The following is a 26,576-nucleotide window of genomic DNA, read 5'->3' on the forward strand; positions in this document are numbered from 1 at the left end:
TACTGACATAAGCTGTTCAGCAGAATCTAAGCCAGAATTCTTGGAAAATTCTACTTTTTTCCAGTGAGCAACCAATTACAAGCTGCTTACTCGCTACACGAAACTCATCACTGCGCAAAAGCTTAGTACTTCCCAACCCAGGCGTGTTGATTTCCTGATACACCTAGAGCTATGAAAAAGCTAGTTTCACGCTCTGCTCAAACAAAGAGAAGCCAGATTTCTACCTGAATTTTATCCAGATTCAGATGGAAATGGAATAATATTCCCACTCTATGACGAGCCGAGGAAACAGAGCAGAGAAGCAGCCTGAGAAAAACACTGGCAGGGTGGGATGCCAGACCTGATCACCCACTGTCACCTGGTACCCTGTCTAAGTGCCGGACTTGAGCTCCCGTCATCCCTAGCTGGGCCATCTGATGCCCGCTGAAGAACAACATTCTTGCAAGAGACCACCTGGAAGTTCCCTGGAACAGGAACAGGCAGCCTCGTGTCCCAAATTGCGTTTTATTCTACTGTACAATGAATCAAAGAGCGCATTGTCTACCAAATGGAAATACAAAAGCTAATGTGACAATTGCCTTGAGAAAACAAATGAAAGGATCTGGAAGAGAGACCATAACAGCTGCACCCCTCAATCCGGAGGGAAATCAAAGCCAGATGCCAGGGAAAATAAACACCCTGCTGAGTCATGGTTTAAGGCTCTCATCAGAGACCTATAAAATATAATTGATACACAGCCATGCTCCAAAGGTAAGAGCAGCAGACATCCCAGTATAAAGTATTTATTTTATACTCAACAATTAACACAAAGTCATCCTTTTTTTTTTACAGTAAATAAAAATGTATTATTCCCCTTTCATGCATGATCACCGTATTAATCTAAGCCTTTTTTTTTTTAATGTGAAAAAATAAAGTGTTCCCTCCTCCATTTCATCTTTTAATCATACGGCTAATTTCTGGTGTTGTGTGCATTAACGGAGACGAGATGCAGTGTTACGCAAAGCCTAGTGAGTGGTTTTTAGCTACTGGTAATTTTGTTCTTTATTTGTACATGAAGTGTTAAAATGGATCAATAAATCATCCCATCAAAATAAATAATGATAAGAACCCAAAGGTCCACAGCACCCCCTTCACCTAAGGATCGCTCTGCTTGTAACATGTCTTTCTTCATCAGCCAAAATGTAGCGGCTTGGGCAGGGCTGCTGTGAGATTGCTGGATGTTCAGACAAATAAATCGTCTCTTTAGGAGAAGAGAGGGATTTTAGGTGTAGTCCATAAAGGGCCACTGGGCATTCTCCTTTGACTAAGCTTTCCATGTTTAAGTTAAATTATGTATTTTAGAAAGGATTGTTGCCTTAAATCGTGCTCTGGCCACTTCTTGTTCCCCTTCTTCCTAGATTCCTCAAAGGCATCATTTTTTCTACGACGGATATGAATTTGGTACTCTCTGCTTGGGTTTTCAATGAGTAGCAAATTTTCTTTGGCTCATCTCAAAATTCATTTTTTTTTTTTTTGGCACCAGGTCTACAGAACACCTTCTTGAGCAGCTATGCCTGAATTTTCAAGGACACCCCCCACCTTTCCCCCCACCCCTTGACAATCAAGTCCTTAATCTGTTAATTTGCTGAAATAAAACGGTAGCCTTTAAAAATATAAAGCAACCAATGCGTGTTTCTGGTTTTATTCAGTGGGCCTGCGAGAGGAGAAAATACTGCTCGTAAAACAGTAGAGAAGGCGCCTTTTCAGTTCGCTGCCGGCAACTAAGGGTCCGCTAATGATCACACAAAATCAGTTCTCCTGGTTACCCCAGCCCATTGTTTTTTACATAAATAATATAGACCAAAACATTATGAACATCTCAGCAACCTTCTTCTTTTAAACATAACAGAGGGGCCCTTTAACCTGTTGAGAAACGACTGCAGGATTCGTTCCCAATGTCTTTTTTTTTTGTTGGTGTTGGTGTTTTGGGTGAGCACATGGTCGGATTCCGAGTGATTCTGGAAGAGCTCAATCCAGCTCAATGGGGCTGCTGTCTTCCTGCTGGTCGTCTTCTGTTTCCTCCTCTTCCCCAGCTACCATTAGGCTGTTTAAAAGATTGCCTAGGATGGAATCACAGGGGAACGAAAAGCGTTTAGGGATGCTCATTTTAGGATGGGCCCAGTCTCAAGAGCAAGATCCCACATTCTGGAGATGGATCAGGGGTGCTGAGTAAAAGCAAGGCGTGGTTAAGTGGGTTGTCTCCTGTGAGAAGGACAACAGTGGTGGACCATAATAAAGGAAGCGCACCGCTGTTTCACCTGCGAGCGGCAGCTAGCTTCCAAAAGTAAGCCACAATAGCTTTCCACAACATACAGATCTCAATAACAACAACAGTAATTTATTAAACTTGTACGTGGCTCACAACAAAGAAATTACAGTAAAATCCATAAAACATAAAGAAAAAAGATGGCCAGCGCGATGAAGTGAGGTGTCTCCCTCTCCCTCTCCCAAGGCCTGGGTGAAGAGACAGGTCTTCACGGCTCTTCTAAACCACAGCAGAGTGAGGGCCATCTGGATCTTGGAGGGGGGGAGCTCATTTTAGAGTGCAGGCATTGATACAGAGAAGGTGCGCTTCCGGGGTCCTGAGAGATAACATTGTTTAATCAAAGGAACCCGGAAGGCGCCAACCATCTAGTAAGATGCATTTAAACTTGCACAAAAAGTTTTCATTCGGACCCACCCATTACCACTCTAGCCATGTTAAATTAATAATGAGCCAGTAGCTTACTCTACACGTTTTCCATGGAGATAACCAGGTTCATCCTGTATCTTCAACTCACCTAGTAATCCACCATAGGATGACGTTTGTTTGGGGGGGACACCAAAGAAGAGCTGTCCTATTCTGTCTAGGTACTGAAGAAAGCACAGGGGAAAATAAATGTTACTCACGGCTCGTATTAGGCACCATGTACTCAGCCATCCACACTGCTCTGCCTACAGTATAAAACTATCTGTTTGTAATTAACGTTGGCTGTGATGTTGAGCTACAAAGGACATTTACAAAAGGACGTTTCAGGTTCAATGCACTTCTGGAACCTCAAGGCACACTGTCCTCATGCCTCTGCGAGCGCAGGACGGATTTATTTTAGAGGACGGATTGCTGAGATGTTTAATTGTAATCTGAATTCCCTTTTCGGATAAAAAAACAACCTGGAGACACACAAGTCTTCACTGCTTATCCTGGTAAGATGTTGAAAAGAAAGCAGATTTCCAAGAGATACATCTGGGTCATTGTGCAGAACAGCTTTCTCAGGGGTGAGCTGCAGCCTCTGAACTACTCGCTGGTGGAAGAGCTCTGTAACTCCTTACCTCCCACATCTTCAAGAAAAATGCTTCAAGGAGTTTTGCTTAGGAGTACCGGTAGATTCCCAGAGTTTATAAAGGTGTTTTTAAACAAGTCTGCAAATTAGCTGTCTAATTTCAACATGTGCTACCATTTGGGGTTCATCTTGCTCTGAATGGCTCAGAGCCATGCAATCAGGTAAAAAATAGCGACAGAAATAAAAAACGTGATGAAAAAATACAATCCCACATGGGATAACTTACTTCATTATACATGGGATCCCGTTTCAGGGAAGGCTGATATTGTTCACACAATACTGTAAATACGGTCAGCTTTCCTCTAAAAGAGAACAGACAACACACACCTGCCATGTGAAACTTGCTTGAAGAGTAAAAAAGGAAGCTTGTGTTCGATGGTTTAAGGAAACCCTTACCCGTCAACCGCCAGCAGCAGAAACCAAATGAAGTTAAGCAAGGGCTGTACAAAGGGTGGTCCACTTTCTATGGAAGGATGCTTCTGTGTGTATGTCGTAAAAACCACCAATGCGCTCGTTTTGTTTTTCAAGCAGAGGAATCTAAAACGGGAAATGACAACTTTTGAAGGAGACAAAACTGCTTCTGGAGAAGATCAACCTGTAGCTCATGGGAAGATAAGAAACAAATGCTCCCTGAGAAAGGTGCTCCCTCGGCTACTTTAGCGAGGGCGACCCCACGGACAAGGGGCAAAGAATAGCATCTGTGGGTCAAAAATCACAGCCGTGTTCTCACTAGGGAGCCTCTAGTTGCACCTATTCCCAAACAGGAAGTTAATCCAGTCAATCTGTCTCACCAGGATTATGTGTGTGAAGGCTTCAAATGTTTCAGATGCGTGCGCTAAATGTTAAGGCTAAATGTTCAGTGCTTACTCTGGAATGGGAGCTGAGCAGCTAGAACTATTTCCACCCAAGGCCATTCTCTGGCTGTACCAGAAAAAAAAAAGTTATCAACAACATCTCTCCACATCATTGCCATTGACTTCTCTCCTGGAATAATTATCTCATAGAAGGGAGAAAAATACCGAAGATACTTCTGATGGCATTTATTAAAGAGGGAGTCGTACTCCTACAGATAATGCTTGCTTAACAATCACTCGTTTAACAACAGTCCTGAGTTACAACAGCCTTGGGAAAAGTGACTTACGACCCTTGCGGTCACGGGATTGCGATTTGTTAAGTGGTGCTTAACTAGAGGAAGAAACCTACAGTCTACTTGATCATCTTGGTTCAACGTCTTGAAATCTTCTGGTTTAAATCAGCAAATAGAAACAAGGGACTACTAAGTCCAGACTCAGTAAGTACCAGAGGCAAACATGTAAACAACTGAAGGGAACACCTACTGTAACACAGCTTGAGCCACAAACATGTCCACTTCACTGCGATATCCCTTGGCTGAGGAATATTCTACCAACATATTTGCACAACCTTCTCCATCTGTGGAGTGCAGGAAGTGATAGCGAGATTCACAATAGTTCTGCTCTAGAAGAAAAGTTACATTAAAAAAAGTCAGCTTGGGATGGGTGTTTCTTCACCAGAATACAATGGTCAAAGCAATCTCTAGATGGGTTCATGCCTTGTACTTAATTGAGCGTGACAAACTGGCTTCCCGTGCTGTGTGAGTGCAGCCACTGGGGCTTCTATATTATGGCTTCTAGCTTGGGACAATGTATGATCCCAGCCATTTCTGGTTTATGGAACAAACCAAAGTTAAGCCATAGCTGAGCCCAATGCTTTTATCACCTAGGGGGGAGCCATTTTACTTTGGAAAAATACAGCAAGAAGTTTGAATGAGGTAAAAATACTTACAAGCGCCATAGAAAATGTAACTATATTTTAATTTCCTAGTCCTTTTGAGTGTAAAGAAAGCATCTTTTGACTTTAGTCTAGCAAAATGGTAGAAGCCTTCTCCCCACCTACCTCTACAGGTTCCTTTCCGCCAACATATTCCTTACACATTTCTTTCCCCACAGGCCATATTTGAATAAAGATACAAAATTGAGGAAAAAAATCTGGGTTTCCTTGGAAAACAGCTAGAAGATGTAGGGAGAAGGGGGCAGCTGCAGCATGAAATATTAACACAGCCTCGACCCTATAGTGAATTACAATATTCTGAAATGTATCTTAGAATAAATCTGCCGGATGACGCTCAATTTGTGTCTGAAAGGGATCAGGTGCTTAAAACCCTGCCAAGTTTCTAATTTATCTCTATGTATTCATCCTGGATTTCAAAATGAAGCAGACACTAAACTGGCATTAATCCAAGTTGCTATGATTCCTAGCAAGAAGGCAGAAGTCTGCAATTAGTGGAGCAATACTCTATGAGCCAAGGCCCAAGTAAGGTCAGTGCACACCCTCAGAAACTGTAGGCCAGGTTTCAAGGAGATTCTTTATATACCCACTAATTTGCACATGTCTAGTGGATTTCTGACTATAGGCAGTCCTTGTTTAGCAACCACAACTCAGTTGTTAAGTGGTCACTAAGTGAAACCGTAATGGTGCTTATGATCTTACTTCAGCTTTCCTTTGCTTTGCAGACCTGCAAAAGTCGTAAATGTGAGGATTGGCCGCAAAGTTACTTTTTCACCACTGTTGTAACTGTGAATGGTTGCTGAATGAGGACTACCTGTGTCTCCTGCAACCGTAGATAGCTTTGGAAGTCCTTTGACCTCAGAAGCAGCTTCACAGGGGCATGGAAGATGTTCCCCCACCAAGGCTCCACTGGCACATGCAATTCTAAAGGGTGTAAATCATGTCACAGGGCTGGCAATACTCGAAAAGCAAGCAGCTCGGTGACTTAAGGGCCAGGCTACAATCAGGATTCCCACCTTTCCATAACGTGATAGCCAGCAACTGGTGTAATTTTGGATGTCCCAGCTTCCCTGATCCACCGCTGGACCACTTGAGTGCTCTGGACACAAAAGCTACTCTTTCAGGTGAGTTTTGATCCATCAGACTGAACATTTTTGCCAGGTTCTCTAGAGGCAATTACAAGAAGCGATGCTTAGCACATTAAGATAACTATGCCTTAAAAAAAGAAAAAGCTTTAAATATATAGCAGCCCCACTCCCCCCAATTCTCACAGATGCTTGGCTGAAGCTTCTTCAAAATAATCTGATTTCTTTAGACAGAGCCACTGAATTGATCTCTCTGCTGCAAAATCAGGAGCCATTTCCTCTCCTAACAGGCGATGGAGGGAAAAGCTTCTTTAGTGCAAAGGCTTAACCTTCTGAAGCCCTTGGAGAGACACCTCCCTTCATTTGGAAGATGCTGCCAAAGAGCAAAGCCTGGGGTTGCAGGACCCAGGCTGCAGGGGACTCCAGGTGAGGTGGCAGATGGGTGACTCTTTCTCCTGGCCTTGATTCTTGCTCACAAGTCCCTTGAGATAAGCCATCAAGGTGGGAGGGGAAAGAAAAATAAAAGACACTTCACATGAGTTCCAGATGGACGGCTCCAAAAAACAGGCTTACTGAAAACTTGAGGCTTACGAAATCAGACTGTCTAATAAGCCACAGACAAAACGGGTGACTTGGGCACCAAGAGCTTCAGCGAGTGGACAGCTTGAAGAAGTGGCTGTCCATCAAAACAGCAGAGAGGTCAGTTATTTTGCAGACCTTACGGCTTCTGCTTGTGTCGAGGAGAGGACAGGGCCAGATATCACGCTCTACCTAGAAACAATTCTTCAACACCTACAAACATCTCTTCAGAACCGTGGGCAAGTCATTAATACCCGCCAAGAATATTTCTCTCGGGATTTCTACCCACGACAGCCACGGATGTGTTGAGAGGCAGCATTTCAGTGGATTAGCAGGCAGAAAACAGCGAAACAGCAATTCACCTTCGTAGCTCGCTTGGAACCTTTTAGAGGAATCCGTCTAACCGCTTTAGGAATGAGATTGCTGAAGTAGATTTAAAAAGGCCTAATCCTCAGAAGACAATTTCCAAGCGCTCCCAGTTTCAGATGTCAGGCCAACCATAGTAAAATGGAATTGGAACACAGGACGTTGTTGGTTACGTGTCACGGTTCTCAGGGTCGAACAATAAGAGGAAAAACTGGAGAAAACACTCACCTAATAGCTCATCTGTTACTTTTGCATCTGATTTCTCCAAAGACTCAAGAACTAGCATGGATAGATCAGCAGCACTGTTTTGCTAAAATGAAACAGGAAACATACCAAGTAGAAGCACTTGAACAAAATCATGGGAAAGGGAAAAATGACCTCTGGAAAAAATACCATTTGGAAAAAAGATCACATCATTTTTATCATTTATCATTTGTAAATTAAATATGGCTGGGTTTAGGGTGCAGGGCAGCAAGAGAAGGTGTAAGGCTACAGAAAGGTGGCAGGACCAGGACGTCTGAGGGTTGCAGGAGGCAATGTGGGGAGAGAAGAGAAAAAGCAGAAGAGCCCCAGAGAAACTAGGCTCACAGAATGGGTGTTTACGTGGGCATGCAATAGCAGCCAGATGGAGAAAAGGAATGCATGAACCAGCCTTGTATGCAGGCGCCCACCGAGACACACTCACAGGGGAAGAAACTGCTCCCACATGTTGTGTTTTGGCCAGACACTCTACAGAAGTTTATTTCTGAGGCGTCAGGGGCCCTTTCTTAAAACCCCACAAATGCCCATGGCCTCCAAAAGGTTGGAGGCACCTGCGACATGCTCTGGTTCGGGGAAGGGGGAGAATCAGAGCAGCTATGCCAGGGCTGTTCTGGGGCTCGGTGTATTGTCTTAAAATATTTATGGAGCGGGCCAGTAAGGCTGCCTCTTTTCAAATTTCAAAGGGCTCCTGAGAGAGATGGTGTACCCTGGAAACAGGTATCCTGCCACCTTGCTGCAAACGGGCGATGGGCATCTCCTCCTCCCACCTACTTCTCCGTGCCAGTTATTTACAGAACCACAATCACATAGTTTGGAATCAGTCTTACTTGATTATGACTGAAGAACAGCAGAGCACCTGAATACATAAGCTCCCTGGCTTCCACGTGTTTGCCCTGTGACATGTACCTGCAAATAAAAAGACTTTCTTTAAAAACAACAACAGGTACTGCAAAGGGACCAGCTCCGAGAGGCTTGGGAACTTCATACAGAGCCAGTTTCAGTATTTCAGCTGCAAGAGGCAAAATGAGGAATCAGATCGGTGGAATCAGAATGGATTACCTGCCTCTCTCAGCAGGCCAGGTTGCATATTTACCTCTTAACAGGAGATAATGTCTACATTCGAGCCCCCTTTTGTTTGAAAGACCCAAAGAGTCCTTTCTTACAACAAAGGCGGCTGCAGAAACACCTTGGTGCTACTTGCCCCTGACTAGTCTTCATACTCCCAGAGGGAAGACTTGGCTCCTGTCCATCGACCAGAAGATGAAGAGCTCCCTCTCAAGCCACTAGAGCATTGTTTCTCAACCTTCGCAGCTTTAAGAGGCATGGACTTCAACTCCCAGATTTCCCCAGCCAGCCATGCTGGGTGGGGAATTCTGGGAGTTGGAGTCCACGCCTCTTAAAGTTGCGAAGGTTGAGAAATACTGCATTAGAGTGTCAATATTCATCACACAAAATGGACTGCAACAGTTACAAACCTCCCACTAAGCTGTTTGGCAGAGTCTCTAGCTTTTCTACTGAAAATATCTGATTTCTTTGGGCAGCTTTTCTCCCTGTAGGACTAAGTGCCTTCTTCAGCTATAGCTGCTGATACCAGCCTGGGAGGAAAGGAGGGGAGCACCCTTTTTGGGGAGACCAGGGTAGATAATTGAGGAACGGGTGCCTTGGCTTTTAGGGATCCCCAATCCAGAACCAGATTTTATCAAACTGTCCGTTTCCTGCCCCTGCAAAATTCAGTGCAGCCCCTTGCTCTTCCAGTTTTCCAAAGCTGTCAAGCTGCTCGGCGACGCTAAATACTTCAACAATGAACATGACGCATATCGTGATGGGGGCAGCCGTCATACTGTTCTCTTCCTTTCTCAAATTGCAAAGCTGGGGGGCGCATGCAGCAAAGCAGCACTAACAAACACTGAAGCTGAGACCGCAGCAAGCTAAGTCAGACGACAACTCGGTTTGATTTTTATGTGCCAAACCAGAACTGGCAAAACAGATATCCTTTTCCTCCTTCCCTTGGCACATGGGTACAATGAAGCTCTTGCTGTATGGATCACATGCCCACCTAACTGCACTAATATTAGAGAGGGAAGAGGAGGAGGAGAGATACAAAATGGTCAGAACAGGGGACCAGAGAGGTTCGCAGCCTGTATATATGTTTGCAGAACTGCTGCTTGGACACACCCTGAGAAGAATTCAGTAAAGAATCTTTGCCTCGCCACAGAATCAGTAACATTTGTTCCATGCACTGCAAATGCGCTGAACATCCCCTAGAGCGACGTACTCTTTACACAACAGATTGTAATCCATGCACTTTTAGCTCCAGAGCTTCTAGAATAGTAACTTAGTGCCTTCAAACAGCCTTGACAGATCTGTGGCAGAAAACACGCTACTAGAGGACTGCACTATTTTTTATCTCACAGTACTACTTAAGCCCCCTTTGAACACTCTGTCCACTTCTAGACCTCTAGGATGAGGGAGAAACATAGAAAGGTGGTGTTCCAAGGAACATGAGGGCCTAGAATCCCATCTGCAAAATTTAGCAAGGAGAGTACCACAACTCCTTAAAAAAGCAGAGAAGAATCTAATTGTGTCCATTGTATTATTGCCAAGAGCGAAACCTGAGGGAGCCAGCTTTAATTCTTACAGCTAATAACCCTGTGGGTCAAAATCACGTCTTCTTTGTTTCTCCTTCTGTATCCTTTTACATCCTCCAATCTACCTTTCTGAAATATTTTTTTTCTCTTCCCAAGGCAGAGATTCCTTTTGCTCATTCTGAGGTCCAACTAGGAATCATGGAGCCAAGTGTTAACAACACGTTGGTATCACAAAATCTAAGCAGGGAAGATAGCACTTCTGACCTCATTTTCAAATCAAGGACTACTGTCACTGTTTCAGTCGTCTCAGCTATTATTTCCAAAATAAAGAAGGGTGTAATTTTCAGGGGGAGAATTCACTTTTGCCACTTTCTTACTACCAATCTTTCCGTTCTTTTTATGCACGAGTTCCTCAACTTTAGAGCTATGTATAGAATAAAATTGTTTGAACAATATCCTGTGAAATCAATCTCAGCCAGAAAATGGCACTTTGCCTGTTCCAATTAGTTACAAGACACAGAATTACTTGAAATAAGCACACAAATGTATTTGCCATATTCCATTTAAAGGTCGCTAAATTCCACCTGTCTTGGCACAGAATGTGTGCAGCGCATACTATTACAACTCAGATCATGGGTTAATTATAATCTTGACTGTTAAGCATTTAAACAGTGAATAATTCATCACTGCTCTAGAATACTGATACAGCTAAGAACACCAAGTTCATTTTTTTTTTTTTTTGGTCTCAAATCAGGAGCTAACTGTAGCTGGTTTTGGTCTTTTCAGAGTTCTATTTTATGGAAGCTATATAGCATTAATAAAAAAGATAAGCTGTAAAATAGCTCTCTCCAAGCTATGTTGGGAATACATTCCCCAGAACTTCCAGTTAACAAAGACCAGTGAAAGTCTGGGAGTTGTAACATTATCAAGAAAATACCAGATTGGGAAAGGCAGCTGAAAAGTAATTTTGAAAAGTTCCTGTATTTATGACTACTAGACATGTTGACCGTGCCTTACTGGAACTGTAACTCCCAAGAACATTGGACTCCCATATCTTGCTGAGAAGAACAAACACCCTCAACTTCTTCACATTAGAGCAGTGTTTTTCAACCTTGGCAACTTTAAGAGGTGTGAACTTCAACTCCCAGAATTCTATGCTGGCTGGGGAATTCTGGGAGTTGATGTCCACACCTCTTAAAGTTGCCAAGGTTGAAAAACACTGCATTAGAGGGTGTAGCAAAACTACTGATCAGAGATGTAACCAATATTATAGCTATGTATCCAGAGAGAAGATGGTTGACTTCTGCTGTTGTCCTTTAACACATCACAGACACTACCACACAAGAAAACCCACTGCTGTTCAAACTATGACAATGACTACAAAAGCTTATTGGACTTGCCACAATGAGGCCTACTTATTATTTTACTGCCCACACAGATTGAAAATCATTCCAGAAGCTCAACAAAAGAGAAGCTGGCATCTCAAGCCAACTTTCCCACCCATCATACTCAAGAGTGATTTTGGTCTCTTCTTCCTCAGAGCATAAAAACTGCTCTTTCAGTCGGACCACTGGGTAGATATCTACACTCCTTTGGACTCTGTCTGGTAAAGTCCAAAAGCCAATATTCTAGCTTCTGGTTTGGAAAATTTACCCGCAGAAACTGCTGAACCACTCCCAGAATGGTATGATTTGGAGGTGAAATATTCTCTTCTCCAAATGGTAATTTTGGTCCATCCCTACAATATTTTCACTGAATTCACAATGTCAAACCTCCCCTGCTCCTGATTCCTAACAAGGTTTCCTCTATTTGGTGTGACAAGTACAATGAGTTTTGGAGCCTTAATCCATTTTCCATCTTGCTATCAAACCCTTCAGTTTAGAATCTCAAAATCTTCCTTCTTCTACAGGCTCCCTATCACTCCTTAGTGAATGCAGAATGTATATAATATTTAAATTCTCCACTGTTTTAACCTTATGTGAATGACAAACAATAAGAGCATGCAGATTGAACTTTCTGGGAGCCGCAGCATAGCCGTTCAACTCTCTCCCCATCCAGTTTCATTAGAAGTCCAACCATAAGTACCTCTGGGAAACTTTATCACTACTTAGGCTAACTTATAATTTGTGGTAGTGAAGATTTTCAAAAGCACAAACCTCACCCTAATTCTGTGCCTCATTTTGTTGTTTACTATTGTAAACAACAAAAATTTGTTGTTATAATTTGTTGACAGCTGCCCCAAGAGAAAGCCAGTTCAGCAATTCAGTTGAACAGTTTGGAAAGCTGTTAAATCTATTGTAACACAATCAGAGAGATGAACACCATGATTCCATGTCTGCTTATTCAGAATTAAGTAACACTGCTTTCAAAGCGACTTACCTCCAAATAAAGACTAACAGTTTTATTGTGGCATGAATTTTGACAAGCTGGAGTCCACTTTGTCAGATGCATCTGATGAAGTGAGATCCAACCTACAAAAGCCTACAGAACAATAGATTTCTTAGCCTTTAAAATAACTTGCATCTTTCCCTTCTCAGGTATCACTAAGACAGCCACCCTCAACTTAGTGCTCTCCAAATATGTTGTACAACTACAGGAATTTTCAGCCAGTAATGCCACAGGCTTGAAAACTGGAATAGCGTAATCTCAACACAACAGTAGAACATCAGTTTGGAGAAGGCTGTATTAAGTTGTTACTCCCACTGTAAAGAGATAGAATTAGCAAAATAAAATCTTGCTTGATCACATCAAATTTTTTACTTTGTCTAAGGTTTTTCTACCTGTGAAAAGGACATAAACAGGATTCTCATTTGGTCCCCAAAAAATCAATTCCTTGGGGGTCATTTTTTTGAAAAACAAGTGTATCTAATTTTTTCCAAAACAGCTTAAGGTGGCACCAGGGACGTTATTTTTTTGACATATTCATCACATCTTGGGTGAAATAATGCTACTCTTTTGATAGGTTCTTAAACTACCAACATCTACTTGGTGACTTACGAGATAGCACTACAGTATGGAAATTTCTAGAACAGCAGGCAAGCCAGTCTCTTACAAAGAACACCTCAAACACGGTAGAAATACTGCTATTGGGAACAGTTACTAGTCTTATTTTATATGTGCTCAAGCTTTGCACGGATGTTGTACATATTCTGTTCCAAAGGCTTTTCACCTCACTTTTCATTCTCCCATGCTTTTAGACAAAAACTATATACAGTAGAGTCTCGCTTATCCGACATAAACGAGCCGGCAGAACATCGGATAAGCGAAAATGTCGGATAACATACAGTAACGATTGAGTGCGGTAAAAACAAAAAACAAAACCGATCCGCTGCGCCTGTTGCAATCGATTTTTGCGTTGCGGCGCTGCACCGTCAGGAGCAACAAGAAAGAGTACACTCACGCTCGCAAACAAGTGGCACACTTTTCTCGTTGCCGATTTATGCGTGTTGTTGTGTTTTTTTTAGGGGCATCAGATAAGATGGAATGTCGGATAAGCGAAGGTAGGTTAAATGAGACTCTACTGTATTTATATACTGAGGACAATCATTCAGCAAAGTGGGTTCTAGCCCACACAACAAATTTCTGATGTTATAAATTTGGTCATTTTTAAGATGCTATAAAATCCACTTTTCTGTTTGTATAAGAGGCCTTCATAGCCACCCATCTAGAATGGGATATATGCCATCTCTGAGCGCTGCACAGAAATGTCACAAACAAACCTCTTGAATTACCTTTTGGCCCCACTGTCAAGAATGATGATATAAGTTTTTACTGCAACTGATTTAACACCAGTCAATCACAGCGAGGGGGGGCAGGGGGGCTAATTTCAGGCTTATTGCTCCTGAACATGGAGAACTGATTAAGCCATCCAGTTTAACAGCTACTGACAAGCCACAGATCAACTTAGCCCTTTTCAATCCCCAATAACTTTGATCCGGATACGCAACTGTTGCTCAAAGGTTTTTCTGTTCGTGCTTCAAGTGTCATCAGCCCCAGCCACAATGGCCAACAGAAGTATTTTTGATGCTGTAACCCAAAACAAGGGTGACCAGACTGCCTCAACTTGATGAATAGGAAAATGCTTCAACCACAGCTGCATTAACTATGGCATCTTGAATATAGCCCAACTGGTCAGGTTCACCCAAGGCAAGAAACCATCCATCACAGTTCATGAAACACGAACAGCTGGGTTCCCTCCCTGGTCTCAAGCCCCCATAAGTAACCGGCCTAGCATCATCTGTGAATCCAACCTCAAAGTCACAAATTTGTTTACTCTCAAGGGTATACAAGTGCAACAGTTCTGTACTGGTGTGGCCGCTCTGCAGGAGGTTGAGAACGAGCCACCTCGTCTCATGACAAGCATTTGCAACCCCTCAACAACCTCGCCCTGTTGTAGAAAAGGACAAGGTCCCCAAACCTTCCAGCCTCCCCCTCTCAAAAAAAAAAAAAGCCCCTAATTGGCGGCAATTGGGTTTGCACTACAGAGCATGTCACAGTTTGTGGTATAAGCTTCCAGGTTTGGATCTAGGTGTCCCTCTAAGCCAGTGCTTCTCAACCTCGGCCACTTGAAGATGGGTGGACTTCAACTCCCAGAATTCCCCAGCCAACTGGCTGGGGAATTCTGGGAGTTGAAGTCCACCCATCTTCAAGTGGCCGAGGTTGAGAAGCACTGCTCTAAGCCGCCAAATCCTGGCCGAGGAGCCCCCACCAGCTGGGTCCCCACAGCGCCCCAAGCCCAGACCAAGCGCCCCCCGAACGTGCTGCGCCAGCACCGCCTCCCCCCATCCCGGCGCCCTCAGAGGAGCGGGGGGCCCTATCCTCTCCCCAGCCGACACTAAGGGTAGCCAAGCGCGGCCACGGGCGGGGAGGATGGGCTGGGGAGTCCCCACCCCACCCGACGGCGCCTTCCCTCCCTGGCCTTGGCCAGACCGGCGTGCCCGCTCCCCCGCCTCCTGCTCGACCAATAGGGCCTCGAGGTCCCGCGAGGGACAGGCGGCGCAGCCAATCGCGTGCGGCCGGTGCTCGGGTGCGCCAATGGAAGCGTCTGGAAGGAGGAGGGCGAGGACCGCCCTCCCTCCGCACCTGAAGAACAGCGTCCGGTACATCTGGTGCGCCTCGTAGTAGTCTCCCTTCTCCACGCTGGCGCGGAGCTTCCCCTCGACGCGCTGGACGCCCCCCCGGTTGCGGACGCTGCCACCGCCGCCCTTCAAGGCCTCCTGCTCCGCCGCCATGACTGCGGGGCGGGGAGAAACGCCGAAGCGACCCTGGCCGGAGCTGCCTCACGCGACGTAACGCACGCAGGGCGGCTTCCGGCGCCGCCCACTCAATAATGGGGCGACGGCGGCCGGCGAGGGACTGAGGCGTGTGGCGCGACGCCTTCGCGGGGCGGGGCCGAGTGGCGTCGCGGTCATGTGACCCCCACCTGCAGGCGAAGCGCGAGAGGCGGTCCCGCCTGCTGTCTCCAAGGCGACGCCGCCCAGGGATGCAGCCTCCTCTTGGACCGCAGCATCCTTCGCCCCAGGTGTGCGCGCTGCAACCTCTGGGCCGACCCAGCTGGAATCAGGGCCGTTTTCCGCTGGCAGCTGGGCGGCTCTGGCTGCTGGGTTCTGAGGGGTGCTTGGGGGAAGGCCGGCTGCGGCTGGAGCACGAGTTGAACGTGGGAGAAGCCCACCATCTTTCAGGTGCCGCAGATGTTGTCCTCAGTCTGGCTTTGGGAAAGAGAGGGCAGCAAGGGTGCAAACCCACGTACGGTTTCACCCCCAACCAGTCTGGGCGTTCAAAGCAAGGCTTCCCCGTGGGAATTGCCTGGTCAAACGAGTTGAACCACCGAGTCACGGAGATGAGACCTACTCAACGCGGTTGTTAAAAGCAAACCGCAGGGCGTTTCTTGCTCGTCGTGTTATGGCTACAGAAGCAGCCAGTCAGCCCAGGTTTATTGGAAATCAGGATGACCTGCTCCGGTCTTACTGTTTGTAACCAACAGATTTAGGCAGAATTTTCTGAAATGATACTTAATGCTTCTGTTTTCCTAGAGAGAGGATGGCATCCAGCCCACCTGGGCACTGACAGAAAATAAGGACGATATTGGGGAAAGTGCACACTGGAGACCCAATCAATATTTGCACCCAAATGCATACAAATGTCTCTCTTTCATTCCTACCTTGTTTTTAAGGAAAAAAAACAATCTTTCCTTGGGCTCTAGTTCTGGCCTGTCATTCCAAAACCAGAAAGGGCAATATCTCAGTGAAATATCCACTTTAGGATGTCCTCCACCGATCTCTTTCTTGAAGTTACTAACCATGTGGAAATCAGAAATAACGGATGTATGGTTACACTTGAATATTTTGACAAAATCCCCTTACATACATTCTGTTCATTTAGTTTTCTGTTTAGCAGAAACAGAAAAAGGTCTCCATTTTGGTTTTTGCTATTGCCTGCTCCCCATTTTTACTAATTTTTTTGAGGAGTTTGATCCCCTCCCCAACCACATATCATGAGAAGCATTCAGTATAAATACCCAAAAGGAAACTTTATTCTTAGTTCCAAATATTACATGCACTTCCAAAAATTAAAATTCTTAAACTTTTTCAATAGCTTCTTGTCAGTTAGGAGGCAGCAAAGGATACCAGAGACAAATATTTTGAAAAAGCATTTACAAAAATACATTGCACAAAGTCCTATCTCGCTTTTTAAAAAATAAGTTAGTGTTATGCAAAAAAAACCTGCCCTTCCCCAATCTGGATTTATACAGGATAATTTGGAATTATATTCTTAAAACTATACAGGCTTTACCAAGCTTTTCTCAATAGGCCACTGGTTCTACTTCCAGCTAAACTGAGGTGAACAAGTGGTATTCAAGAATAAAACTCGCTTTTATAAATATTTGAGGACTCTCGTGCAACATATGTTTACTCTATTAAAAAAAAAAAAGCACATCTCTTTTCTGAAATCAAAGTTTACCTTCCAAAAAAACCAGGATCTAAGGTACCATTTTCATACAACAAAAAAGCTTTTGCTGAGGCAGATATTTCAAAATTAAATTTTAAAAAGGAAGCTGAATTGTCAGGGCTTGTATTAAATTAGTTTAAGGGAAATTCCATAAGAATCTGATCATAGCTTCAGGTGCCTTCCTGAAGTTGCTAACCAATTTTATTATGTACATATGCGTGCTTAAAAAAAAAGTACACAGATACTTTTTGTTTTTGGAGAACCGATTCAAAACTCTGCCTTTTGTGCTTTTCCATACATTCAGCCTTGTGAAGCTTCCCCTGAATTTTCAGAGATTAGCAGCAATCCCAGAGTACAAAATTAACTTTGGGAAGGTAAACTGCACAAAACCCAACATGTGAATAAGCTCCAGGCATGGATTTACTGGCAAGCTGCTTTCTTTGAGGTTTATGTTTTTGCTATCATCTTCTAAGCCTGACTCCACCTCTATACTTCCTTTTCATTATCTCCCTTCATATGGTAGCCATCTACTATTACAAATCTGTCTAATTCAGTTCCATCCAAACCATTTCTTCTCAGTGTAACCTCCTTAATTCTTCTGATTCACTTGATGCTGAAACATGTGGGCCATTTTGCCTTCAGCACACAAGGCAACTTACTAATTCACTCAATCCCTATCCCTTCCTAGAATCCATCAACCTGCTTAAGAGGTGAGTTTTTTTTTTTAATCAGGTTTAAGCCCTTTCTATGTTAAACAATTGCTACTGATATTCATTTGCCTGTTTAACTCCTAATTCTATTAGCAGTCTTGTGCCCAATGATTTCTTGGGCTCTAACATTAAACCAAAGGATGTTTTTTTAAAACTAAAATATATTTAAGGAAAAATGTTCTAAATCCAGAAGATGTATATAAAAGGACACTTCAGCTGAAATCAGAACCTTCAACATAAAAAAAATTAAATGCTGCATGGAGTGACTGGAACTGGTGAAGTGGCTTTAGGATTGAAACGGTGCTAATGAGCTCTTGAGACAAAACTGAGCAGTGGTAGCAGACTGTAGCTTCAAGGTGGCTTGTGCTGGAACTGCAAGCAAACCTTCATCTGACTGGGAGCTGTGTAAACAACAGGACACACTACATTTCATCCACTGTTCTTTTTATCTTAATCTCACAAAGGTGCAGAGGAGAGTCCCAATATTAAAAACAGATTCCTGCTGGCCAAAAGGAAATTTTAAAAGCTTTATCTTCTGACATATTAAAATAGGGGTTAATGATTTGCTAATTGGGCTTATGAATGAGAGCAGTTGGCATGCATTTTTTCCCCCTCAGAAAGGACACATTAAAATATAAAGCTGTCTGGCAGTTACAAGTTGAGCATCTGAGCAGATAACCATTAGGTTTGGGGTACAATTTTGTTGACAGTCTTCTATGTTTAGCCAGGAAAGAATTACGGAACCTGTAGTACATCACATATCCTCATCTTTTAAGGATTCCAGTGTTCGAAGCTTTCCCTTTATAAACTTAAAACAGAAATGATGTACAACCAGAATAGGAAAACAAGTGTAGTGTTCATTCAGCAGTTTGCCCGTGCACTCTGAAGCGATAGAGGCACGTATATTCCGCATGGCCCCAGTTGGAAAATATTCTTAGTTCCACTATTTGGAATGCTTTTTCAGTTGTCTCCTAAAAGAAGAAGAAAAAGAATCAGAATCCGTTATTATTTTCACACTAGACGTTTTTTATGCAAAGCATAAAAAAAAAATAGTTTTATCTTCTGAAATGCTGACATACCAAGACTTGAAACATCTGTAATGGTTCTCCATCTTGATTGTATGTATACTGGCCCAGAAGTATCCCCTCTTCTTGATACTCGTTTTCAAGACCCTGCCAATACAAATAGTTTGTATTGCTCTGAATTCTTGACAGAGAAGATAAGCAGTTCAATTTTAATTTCAGACTCACTATCCTCCAAAAAATAACAGAGATGATAAATATTATGCTACAAAAGATAAAGTTTATAAAAGAGTAAGAAAATAATCCTAACATCCCATATTATTTTTAGTATATGGAATTTACAAACACCGTAACAGAGCTTCATGATAACTAGATGTTAATACAGGGGTGTCCTGGGGTTAAGAACGCCTGGTTTATGGACAACCCATAGTTGAGAACAGAGCCTACTGCAGTAAAATTTGAGTTAAATACACAACAATTCAAATTAAATACACAATGGTTCGAGTTAATTACACAATACTACTTATACACACAGTAATACTGTTTCGGCTTACATACAAATTTAAGGACAGGCCTTCGGAATGGAACTCATTCTTAAACTGGGGACTACCTGTACTGAAAACATCTGAGATGAGATCTTTATAGAACATCAGCTTTTCCTAAATAATAGTTGCATTTTGATTTTCCAGGTCTATTGTATTACACATACACAAGTTAAAATAACAATCTCCTTTGGTTTCTGCATTTCACTGAAATCCCTTTTATGTTATTTGACTAGGTACACTGAAAAACAAAATAGCTTTTTGTTTGCTCTTTTATCTGTTTGTAGAGATTGCCAATGTTTCGAAGAGGGTTTTTTTTAAAGAGAGGTGATATAGTAAAACAGTCTTTCCAACCTAGAGCCCTTCATATTAGTTGGGCTTTAACTCCTCTAATACTCAGATAGGATGACCATGCAGGCCTGTAGTTAGAGAAGTTAAAACCCAAGACATCTAGGGAGCACTGAGTGTCAGGTTCCCAATGAGACACGGTCAACATAGCCAGATTATCTTTATTGTATTTTAACAGATGCTTGAGAGTTACCAAGTGAGCAGGAATGGTAGTTCGGAATTTATAGGCAGTCAGCCCTTAAACCTGTCACACTCCTTTGCAGCCCTGCCCCCTTAGCAAAGGCTTTTATTTCTAGTCCTCCTACTCTCCACAGATGACGGATGCTTGTTTACATTCTCTGCATTCCTGTTCTTTTATTTAGATCAACTGTCCAAATGAGGCTGGGCTGTTTCAACTATTAACTAAGCGCTGACTTAGGCAGGGAAAGGTTAAAAAAAGCAATATGTAGAGCCATTGGAAATCCTTTAATCATCACTAGAAACACCTAAAGCAATTTTAGCTGAACGTTGGATAAGACCACATTCCTTCGCTTTGCAGATGGTACCACTTACGTATACTGAAAAATCCTTTGGAGCACTGGTAATATTGCCGGTGGGTGAAAGCGTTTTTGGTATGTGTTCCAGGGAGAAGGATGTTGGGAAAATCATCATAGAAAGCCTGACCACCAGATATCCCTGTGATCCTTTGAAAGCCCAGCAGTTTCCAGGATACATGTCAGGCTATGGATAAGAACCAAAAGTTGAAAATAAAAAAACAAACAATTAAATTAGCACCATATGCCTTAACAATATAATGCACGCATAGTCACCCATCAAGGAATTTTGTTAGATCCCAAAACGTAATTGGGACGAAAACCTAAAAGCAGGGGTGTCCGCAGGGTGGTGGTTAAAAACAGTCAAGATGGCAGCCACAGCCATGTGATTGAAGTCCTGCCTCCCTCCCTTTATATGCCGGGCTTTTATTGTATGATTGTGGTTGCCATCCCCTGCGGACCCCCCCAACGGAAAACCAGTGGACCAGAATTAATTCATTCTATACAACTTGGGGATTGGGGATGAAACCCAAAATTGCAGGATTCATGGAATACGGAGAGATGATGGATCTTTCGCTAATGGCCTGTAATCAACTCAAGCATTCAGGTTTTCCTCCTTATCTGTAATTCAGATATTGTCACGGTCATTCTGAACCTAACTAAAAGTACTCTGGAAACCATCAGTATTGTAATTACCTGGATCACTACCCGGGGTGATTGGGAGAAGTACCACAAAGGAATTCCAAAGAGGCTAAGTAGTGCTGTTTTGGTTTCATACGTCTCTGAGCAGCGAGTGCTCAAAATGCTGCCACCTTGAAGAAACCCAGAGATAGGAAACATTTTAGTTTTGTTCATCAGGCAACGGACACTAGTCCGCGAGCGCTTTAAAAATAAGACTCTTGTCCTCTACTTTTGCAAAGCTAAAAAAGAGAGATAAATCCTCCTACTTTTTGGTTGCTTACCTCCAGATTCCAAAGCAAAATCCACCATGCCTGTTTTGTCTTGAGAGTAGAGCCTCAGGGCGTTATTGACAATAACCTGGGCTTGCTGCAAAGGGAGAGAGATGGGCAGACACTACCAGTCAGCATTCCAGCAAGCTGATGAAAGCTGCTGATGACTAAGGCAGCACTTTTGCTACAGAATCGTCACCCATACATCTTAACCTGCTTTTAAAGGCAGACTTACAGCACGCCTAGCAATCTGAACGTACTCTCTCACTAGGTCAAAAGATCTCAAACAGCTTCCTAACGGGCCACTCTAAATCTCAGCCTCTGCTATGCAGCATCGGAGAGAGACGTGGAGTAAATGCAACGGGGTCTCAGATCTAGATTGCTTTCTAAGCATGTACCTGGGATAATGGCTGCTCCCCATCTCATCCCCCGAAGAATGTAATGAGGCTTACTTCTGAGTAGCGACATATCTGCATTTTTGCAATATCATAACAATCGCTTATAGTTGCAATAGCATTATACATCAATTATATAAGGGAAAATGCTTGCATCAATTTTTACAAAAATCATATACTGTACATCCCATTTCCTTCTATCATAAGACTGGCTCTCAGAAGCCTCCAGTTAAGCGCAGATAAATAATGCAGCTGATAAAAGAAATGCCATTCCATATACTAGTTGGCCCTGCCCACAGGATCCTGTGCTTCCCATCTCTGTCCTGTAAAACGCCCCAATTTCTTGCATTCACTGGCTTATGTTTGGTTATATTTCCACATTACTTATCTGCCTTGCAGCAGTGAAACCTAAAATGCTAAATCAACAGCATGGAATATATTTCCGATCTGGCTTACCGCTTCCGTGATGCCTACAATCCCAGCTTCCTGCACAGCACTGGTCACTATCTCTGAAGTCACCTTGGAATTTGTGACCGACCTGTGAAGAGTGATGTTCCTGAGGATGCGCATCTCCAGATCTCGCAACAAAATCTGCAAGTCTGCTTTGCTCGCAAATCTGGAAGTCAGCCACTGAAGCAAGGATTCCGGGAAATCCCCTTCCAGCTCACCAAAAATCATAACCCTGACCGATTCTTTAATCTGGGCATCAACCTAGAAGTAAAAAACGAAACAAAACAAAACATGACAACTTACAGCTGCTTTCAAAAGAAAAGAGCAATTAGGCAATACATGTTTATTTTGTGTACGTGCCAGCCAAACTGCTGGAACTCAAACATTTCGGTGGTTTGTTAAAAATGGGTAATGTTGAAATAAGCTAAGCAATCACCTTTCTTCTCAGGTAAGCGGCTTAAATACCTTTTAAAGAGCCCCAAATCCATTTGGCTACCCCAAGCCCTTTGTGCATGGCTAAGACCTGCTTTCAAACGCTAAAAATTTCCATTTAATCCATTTTCAAAGGAGTGATAGCAATAGTCAAGGGAAACAAACATTTAACTGACTATAGTAGATGCCAGGAGCAACTGACAAGGCCATAGGTGTAGTGAGTCCTGTGCAGCTCTGAATCCTCCTGCATGTTATGGGATGGCTGTTAGAATTAGCTGTGTGAATACACTCATGTGTTTCTGGCATACTAACCCAACAGAGTCATTCCAGAAATAACAGATGCATAACATTATGTCAGAACAAGGCGCGCGAATTCAGGCTTGCTCAGGCATTCCCTTCGGAGCTTACCTTTTTGTGAAGGGTGTCTATCGTGTCACAGTGGCTTTTCAAGTCCTGTAAACTCAGCAACTCTGACTTTAGTTGCGCCAACTCGAGTTCTAGGTGCTTAATCTTGGACAAAAGACTCTGGTTTTGCTCATCAATGTCACTGAGAAGCAGAAAAAGAGCAATGGAAGGCAGGTTTCAAACTCTGCAGGTCAAGTGGAGGTAGGAGCATTTGTGTTTTTACACTTGAGTAAAACAAAGAGAGTGTCATTATCTTAAATAGTGACTAGAGGGTGCCTATGTTATAAAGTTGTGAAATCTATCTATCTATCTATCTATCTATCTATCTATCTATCTATCTATCTATCTATCTATCTATCTATCTATCAAGAGATAGCAACATACCACTGATTATCAGCAATACAAATCACCCAATCATTCTTTAATTTTAAAAAAAGAAGAGATACTATCAACCTTATAGAAAGTTTTGTAATATTTAATGGTTTGGAATTCAATATACAAGTTGCAGCCATACCTCACGGTTTTTGCTTTGGTTAATTCAAATTCCTTCTGGAGGCCCTGGAAAATAACACAAGATCACTTGTATAAATCCCTCCACTTTATTGAAAAGAGACAACAGAAACTTGGCACATGCAGAAAGCGGTTCATGGAGAATCAGTAAATACCATCCATTGCAGAAGACAATGCTTAGCATTGCTGCCTGGGGCACAGATGGTGTTGCAGTCTGATGCAGTTGGGATAGCCACAGGGATACAAGATGGCAGTGGGGCGTGTGACTTAGAAAATCCTCCCTGGGAATGGAAGTATTCCAACTCTTGCCAATTAACAGATGGCCATGAAGACCAGCTAAAGCATGCCTGGCAGATGGAGTTCCACATTAGGCTCTTGATCAGTCAGCTGACTGAAACCTAAGGCTCCTTTTCCCATCTTATTTCCATCCACACCTCTGCGCAAGCGAAAAATCCTTCCTTCTTTCTGGTTGATGTTTAGTTCAAGGTTGTTTTAAAGAGGTACATGTTGAACAATATTTATTTCCACATTTGAGAAGTCTGGTACTCATAACAAAGCTGTACCCAGCCCACATCTATCCTTAAGAATGCCTTAGCAGCATGTTATCCTCACTAACTATCCCCATCGAACCTAACATTGCTTGGTGCCCAAATCAGTGTTTTTTAAACTCTTCCTTACAAAGCTGTCTACTGAGGACCTTCTGAGGTTTTGCCCCAAACACTATACTCAGCAGAGGTTTACCCAAGACCAAATGCAAGCAGTGTTTTTCATAGCATTTTAAATTGTTGGCCATGCAGAGTCATGAATTTGAGATAGGTGGTCCTATACATTGAATAAACAAGTAAATAAATCTTATGCACCAAAATATCCTCCTATAGATGTAAAGATAACAGGGAAGGAGCATATCAAGAAAGTGGTCATTTAAAGAAGCTTGTCTGAACTGAAAATGGCTGAACTGTTTTTCTTCTTCTCATACCCCTTCCCTAAGCACATCTGCTCAGAAGTCTTCCTTGGACGTATTTGGAATCAAATGTATTTAGAATGATAAAAGTTGTTAGAATTGTTAGGGAAAAGAAAAACATTTACTGTTACCTCAGATTTTTCAGAGAGTTTTGCCAGAAGGCCTTCTAAAGTCACAAGGCGCCATTCGTGCTCTTGATGCAAAGTCAAAAAATTATGCTTTAAAGACAAAACAGAACTGTGTTTTATTTTTGTTTAAAAAGGAGTGCTTTTATAATGAAAATGTAAATGAAACACTGAGGATTTTCCCCAAATTTAAATGCTGTGCAGACTGTTAAGCATTCAAACATAAATGACTATATTTAAACTCTTTTCATGCTGAACCCTTATAAATAGAAAGACAATGATCCATTTATGGCAAAGGAACAAAATGGTATTATTTCAAAAATCCACATATGAAAAGTATCTTTTGTTCCTTGATGAGGATCTGTATTAAATCTGGCAAATTTACAGATTTCTAAATTTCACCGGGTAGAATAATTGTTTGAGTTAACTGAGTGCAAACAATCATAATGTAATTTACAGAACTATTATCTTACAGTGCAAAACGAATGACAGCCAGTCTCAGCTCATACGAATTCCAATTTCCCCCATCAATTTTTGTCCTAAAACATCTTCTGCCAGCAAATACACTTTTTAATAAGTCTCCAATATTCACATTAAAATCAGTGTACAGAATTATTCCAAACAAGCTACCTCTGAATGTGCTGTTTCATCTGATCCTGCCTTTTTAAGATGCTGGCTCACAACGGTTTTTATGAATGCCACCATTTCACTTCGGTCATCCATTTGGGTGACTCGTTCCTGAAAGCTTTGTACCAGAAGCAGCACTTTACTGAATTCTTCATCCCGGTGATGCCACCTCTGAGACAACACGGCCATTTGTTTTTCCAGCTCACTTACGCGATCTGCATCAAACAACTTCATAGTCACCTAGATTGGGTTTTTTTTTAATAATTAAAAAAGACTTATTTATTCACGGCATCTAGCATAAATGAACTTACATTAATAAAATCATGTCACAGTGAACTATAGTGTCACTTTAACTCATGAAGACGCATTAAAATGAGACCAAACAGGTTAAAAACAGCAATGAATCCTAATTAACTTTAGATAAGGCTTGCTGATATAAAATCGTACCACCTAAAAGCAGGCAGTGACAGGGAGGGTGTAGTTTTCTTGAAGGCAATTCCAGGTTTGGGTATTTATTCCCATAATTTCTAAGATTCACAAATGAGACACTATACTAGTGTTTCTCAACCTTGGCAAATATAAGATGTGTGGACTTCAGCTTCCAGAATTCCCCAGCCAGCATGGGGACTACATAGTCCAACCACCAGGTATAAGGCAACATTACAAATGTTCAGCTCCTTGTATGATCAGGCAACTTAGTTCACTGTATATAGCTGGTTAATGTGAAAGATGATAGCTTTCCACACATGTGAATCCCTTTGTTGAAAAATAGGATCTAAAGCTTTTCTAGACAAAATCAGAATTCTAGCCAATTCTGGCCTGAAGGGAAAGTAAGATGAGCCCAGGAGTTGTGTTTTGGGTTTATTTAGTGATTTATTTATCTACATAATTTTTATACTGCCCCAATCCCTCAGCTTTGGGGAGTTAACAACAGAGCCTTAAAATAACCATCCATAAATGGAAAGTATTATGAATTAGAAACACAGGAATTACACATGTATTTTGAGGAAGAATGAGTCCTTTTTGGATCCTAATGAGTCCCTTCAAGCCTAGAGAATCAACAAATACCTTAAATGCTTTGTCAGCCTTACCAAGTAGACCAGAAAAGAAACATGACCAGATGAGCTAATTCTACTTTACTGTAAAGCTACAGTAACAGAATCTTGCAAGTCTGAAAGTAAAATTCTCCCTCCCATCTCCTTTACAGCTTGAGAAACTAGGGAGGGTCTCTTCTGAGCCTCTTGCCCCACCCACTGTCCAGCTCTGGGCTCAGCTGTCTCTTATCTGACTGTTCCCTAGGCAGTGTCTCTTCGCCCCATCTCCCAAGGTCTTTCCCACATTCCATTATTAGTTGCTTGACTGCTCTGTAAAAATGCTTTGGGCTAAGTTCATTTGGTGGACCGATGCTTTCCACGATCAGGCCTGCACAACCCCTGCACCACACTTTCCAAAGTTGTCAATATAGAATTTTGGCTTCTTGCTTGCAGACTGATGGACAGAAGGCCCACATCCAGTGCAAAACTGAGAGAGACTTGGAAGCCCATCTCTAGCAATGCTGTGCTTTGCCTAAACCT

At 42.6% G+C, this 26,576-nt stretch overlaps 2 protein-coding genes across 14 annotated transcripts in view; both read right to left on the minus strand.

Annotated features, from left to right (window-relative positions):
* Positions 1–768: 768 nt before the first annotated feature.
* GET4 (guided entry of tail-anchored proteins factor 4) lies at positions 769–15,353 on the minus strand. Its single transcript, XM_007440128.3, has 9 exons — positions 15,127–15,353; positions 8,284–8,362; positions 7,424–7,505; positions 6,182–6,331; positions 4,697–4,835; positions 3,756–3,896; positions 3,586–3,661; positions 2,820–2,892; positions 769–2,099 (listed from the first exon to the last, which is right to left on the minus strand). Exons 1-9 carry the CDS (start codon positions 15,273–15,275, stop codon positions 2,008–2,010), a joined length of 981 nt encoding a protein of 326 aa, XP_007440190.1. The 5' UTR covers positions 15,276–15,353; the 3' UTR covers positions 769–2,007.
* A 1,205-nt stretch (positions 15,354–16,558) lies between these two features.
* The window catches only part of SUN1 (Sad1 and UNC84 domain containing 1), a 39,231-nt gene continuing 29,213 nt past the window's right edge, over positions 16,559–26,576 (minus strand). For all 13 annotated transcript variants that reach the window (XM_088148041.1, XM_088148040.1, XM_088148038.1 and 10 more), the window contains 10 exons: positions 25,006–25,242; positions 24,382–24,468; positions 23,294–23,337; positions 22,783–22,921; positions 21,949–22,203; positions 21,110–21,194; positions 20,844–20,959; positions 20,167–20,334; positions 18,782–18,874; positions 16,559–18,673 (listed from right to left, as the gene is read on the minus strand). In XM_088148041.1, coding sequence (XP_088004167.1) covers positions 18,560–18,673; positions 18,782–18,874; positions 20,167–20,334; positions 20,844–20,959; positions 21,110–21,194; positions 21,949–22,203; positions 22,783–22,921; positions 23,294–23,337; positions 24,382–24,468; positions 25,006–25,242 — 1,338 coding nt within the window. In that variant the 3' untranslated portion in view covers positions 16,559–18,559. The remainder of the gene's footprint in view (positions 18,674–18,781; positions 18,875–20,166; positions 20,335–20,843; positions 20,960–21,109; positions 21,195–21,948; positions 22,204–22,782; positions 22,922–23,293; positions 23,338–24,381; positions 24,469–25,005; positions 25,243–26,576) is intronic.

Source organism: Python bivittatus, unplaced genomic scaffold (genome assembly GCF_059951505.1).
Source record: "Python bivittatus isolate LINGU-HERP-01145 unplaced genomic scaffold, Pbiv_v1 ctg000560_np1212, whole genome shotgun sequence".
NCBI classification, from domain to species: domain Eukaryota; kingdom Metazoa; phylum Chordata; class Lepidosauria; order Squamata; family Pythonidae; genus Python; species Python bivittatus.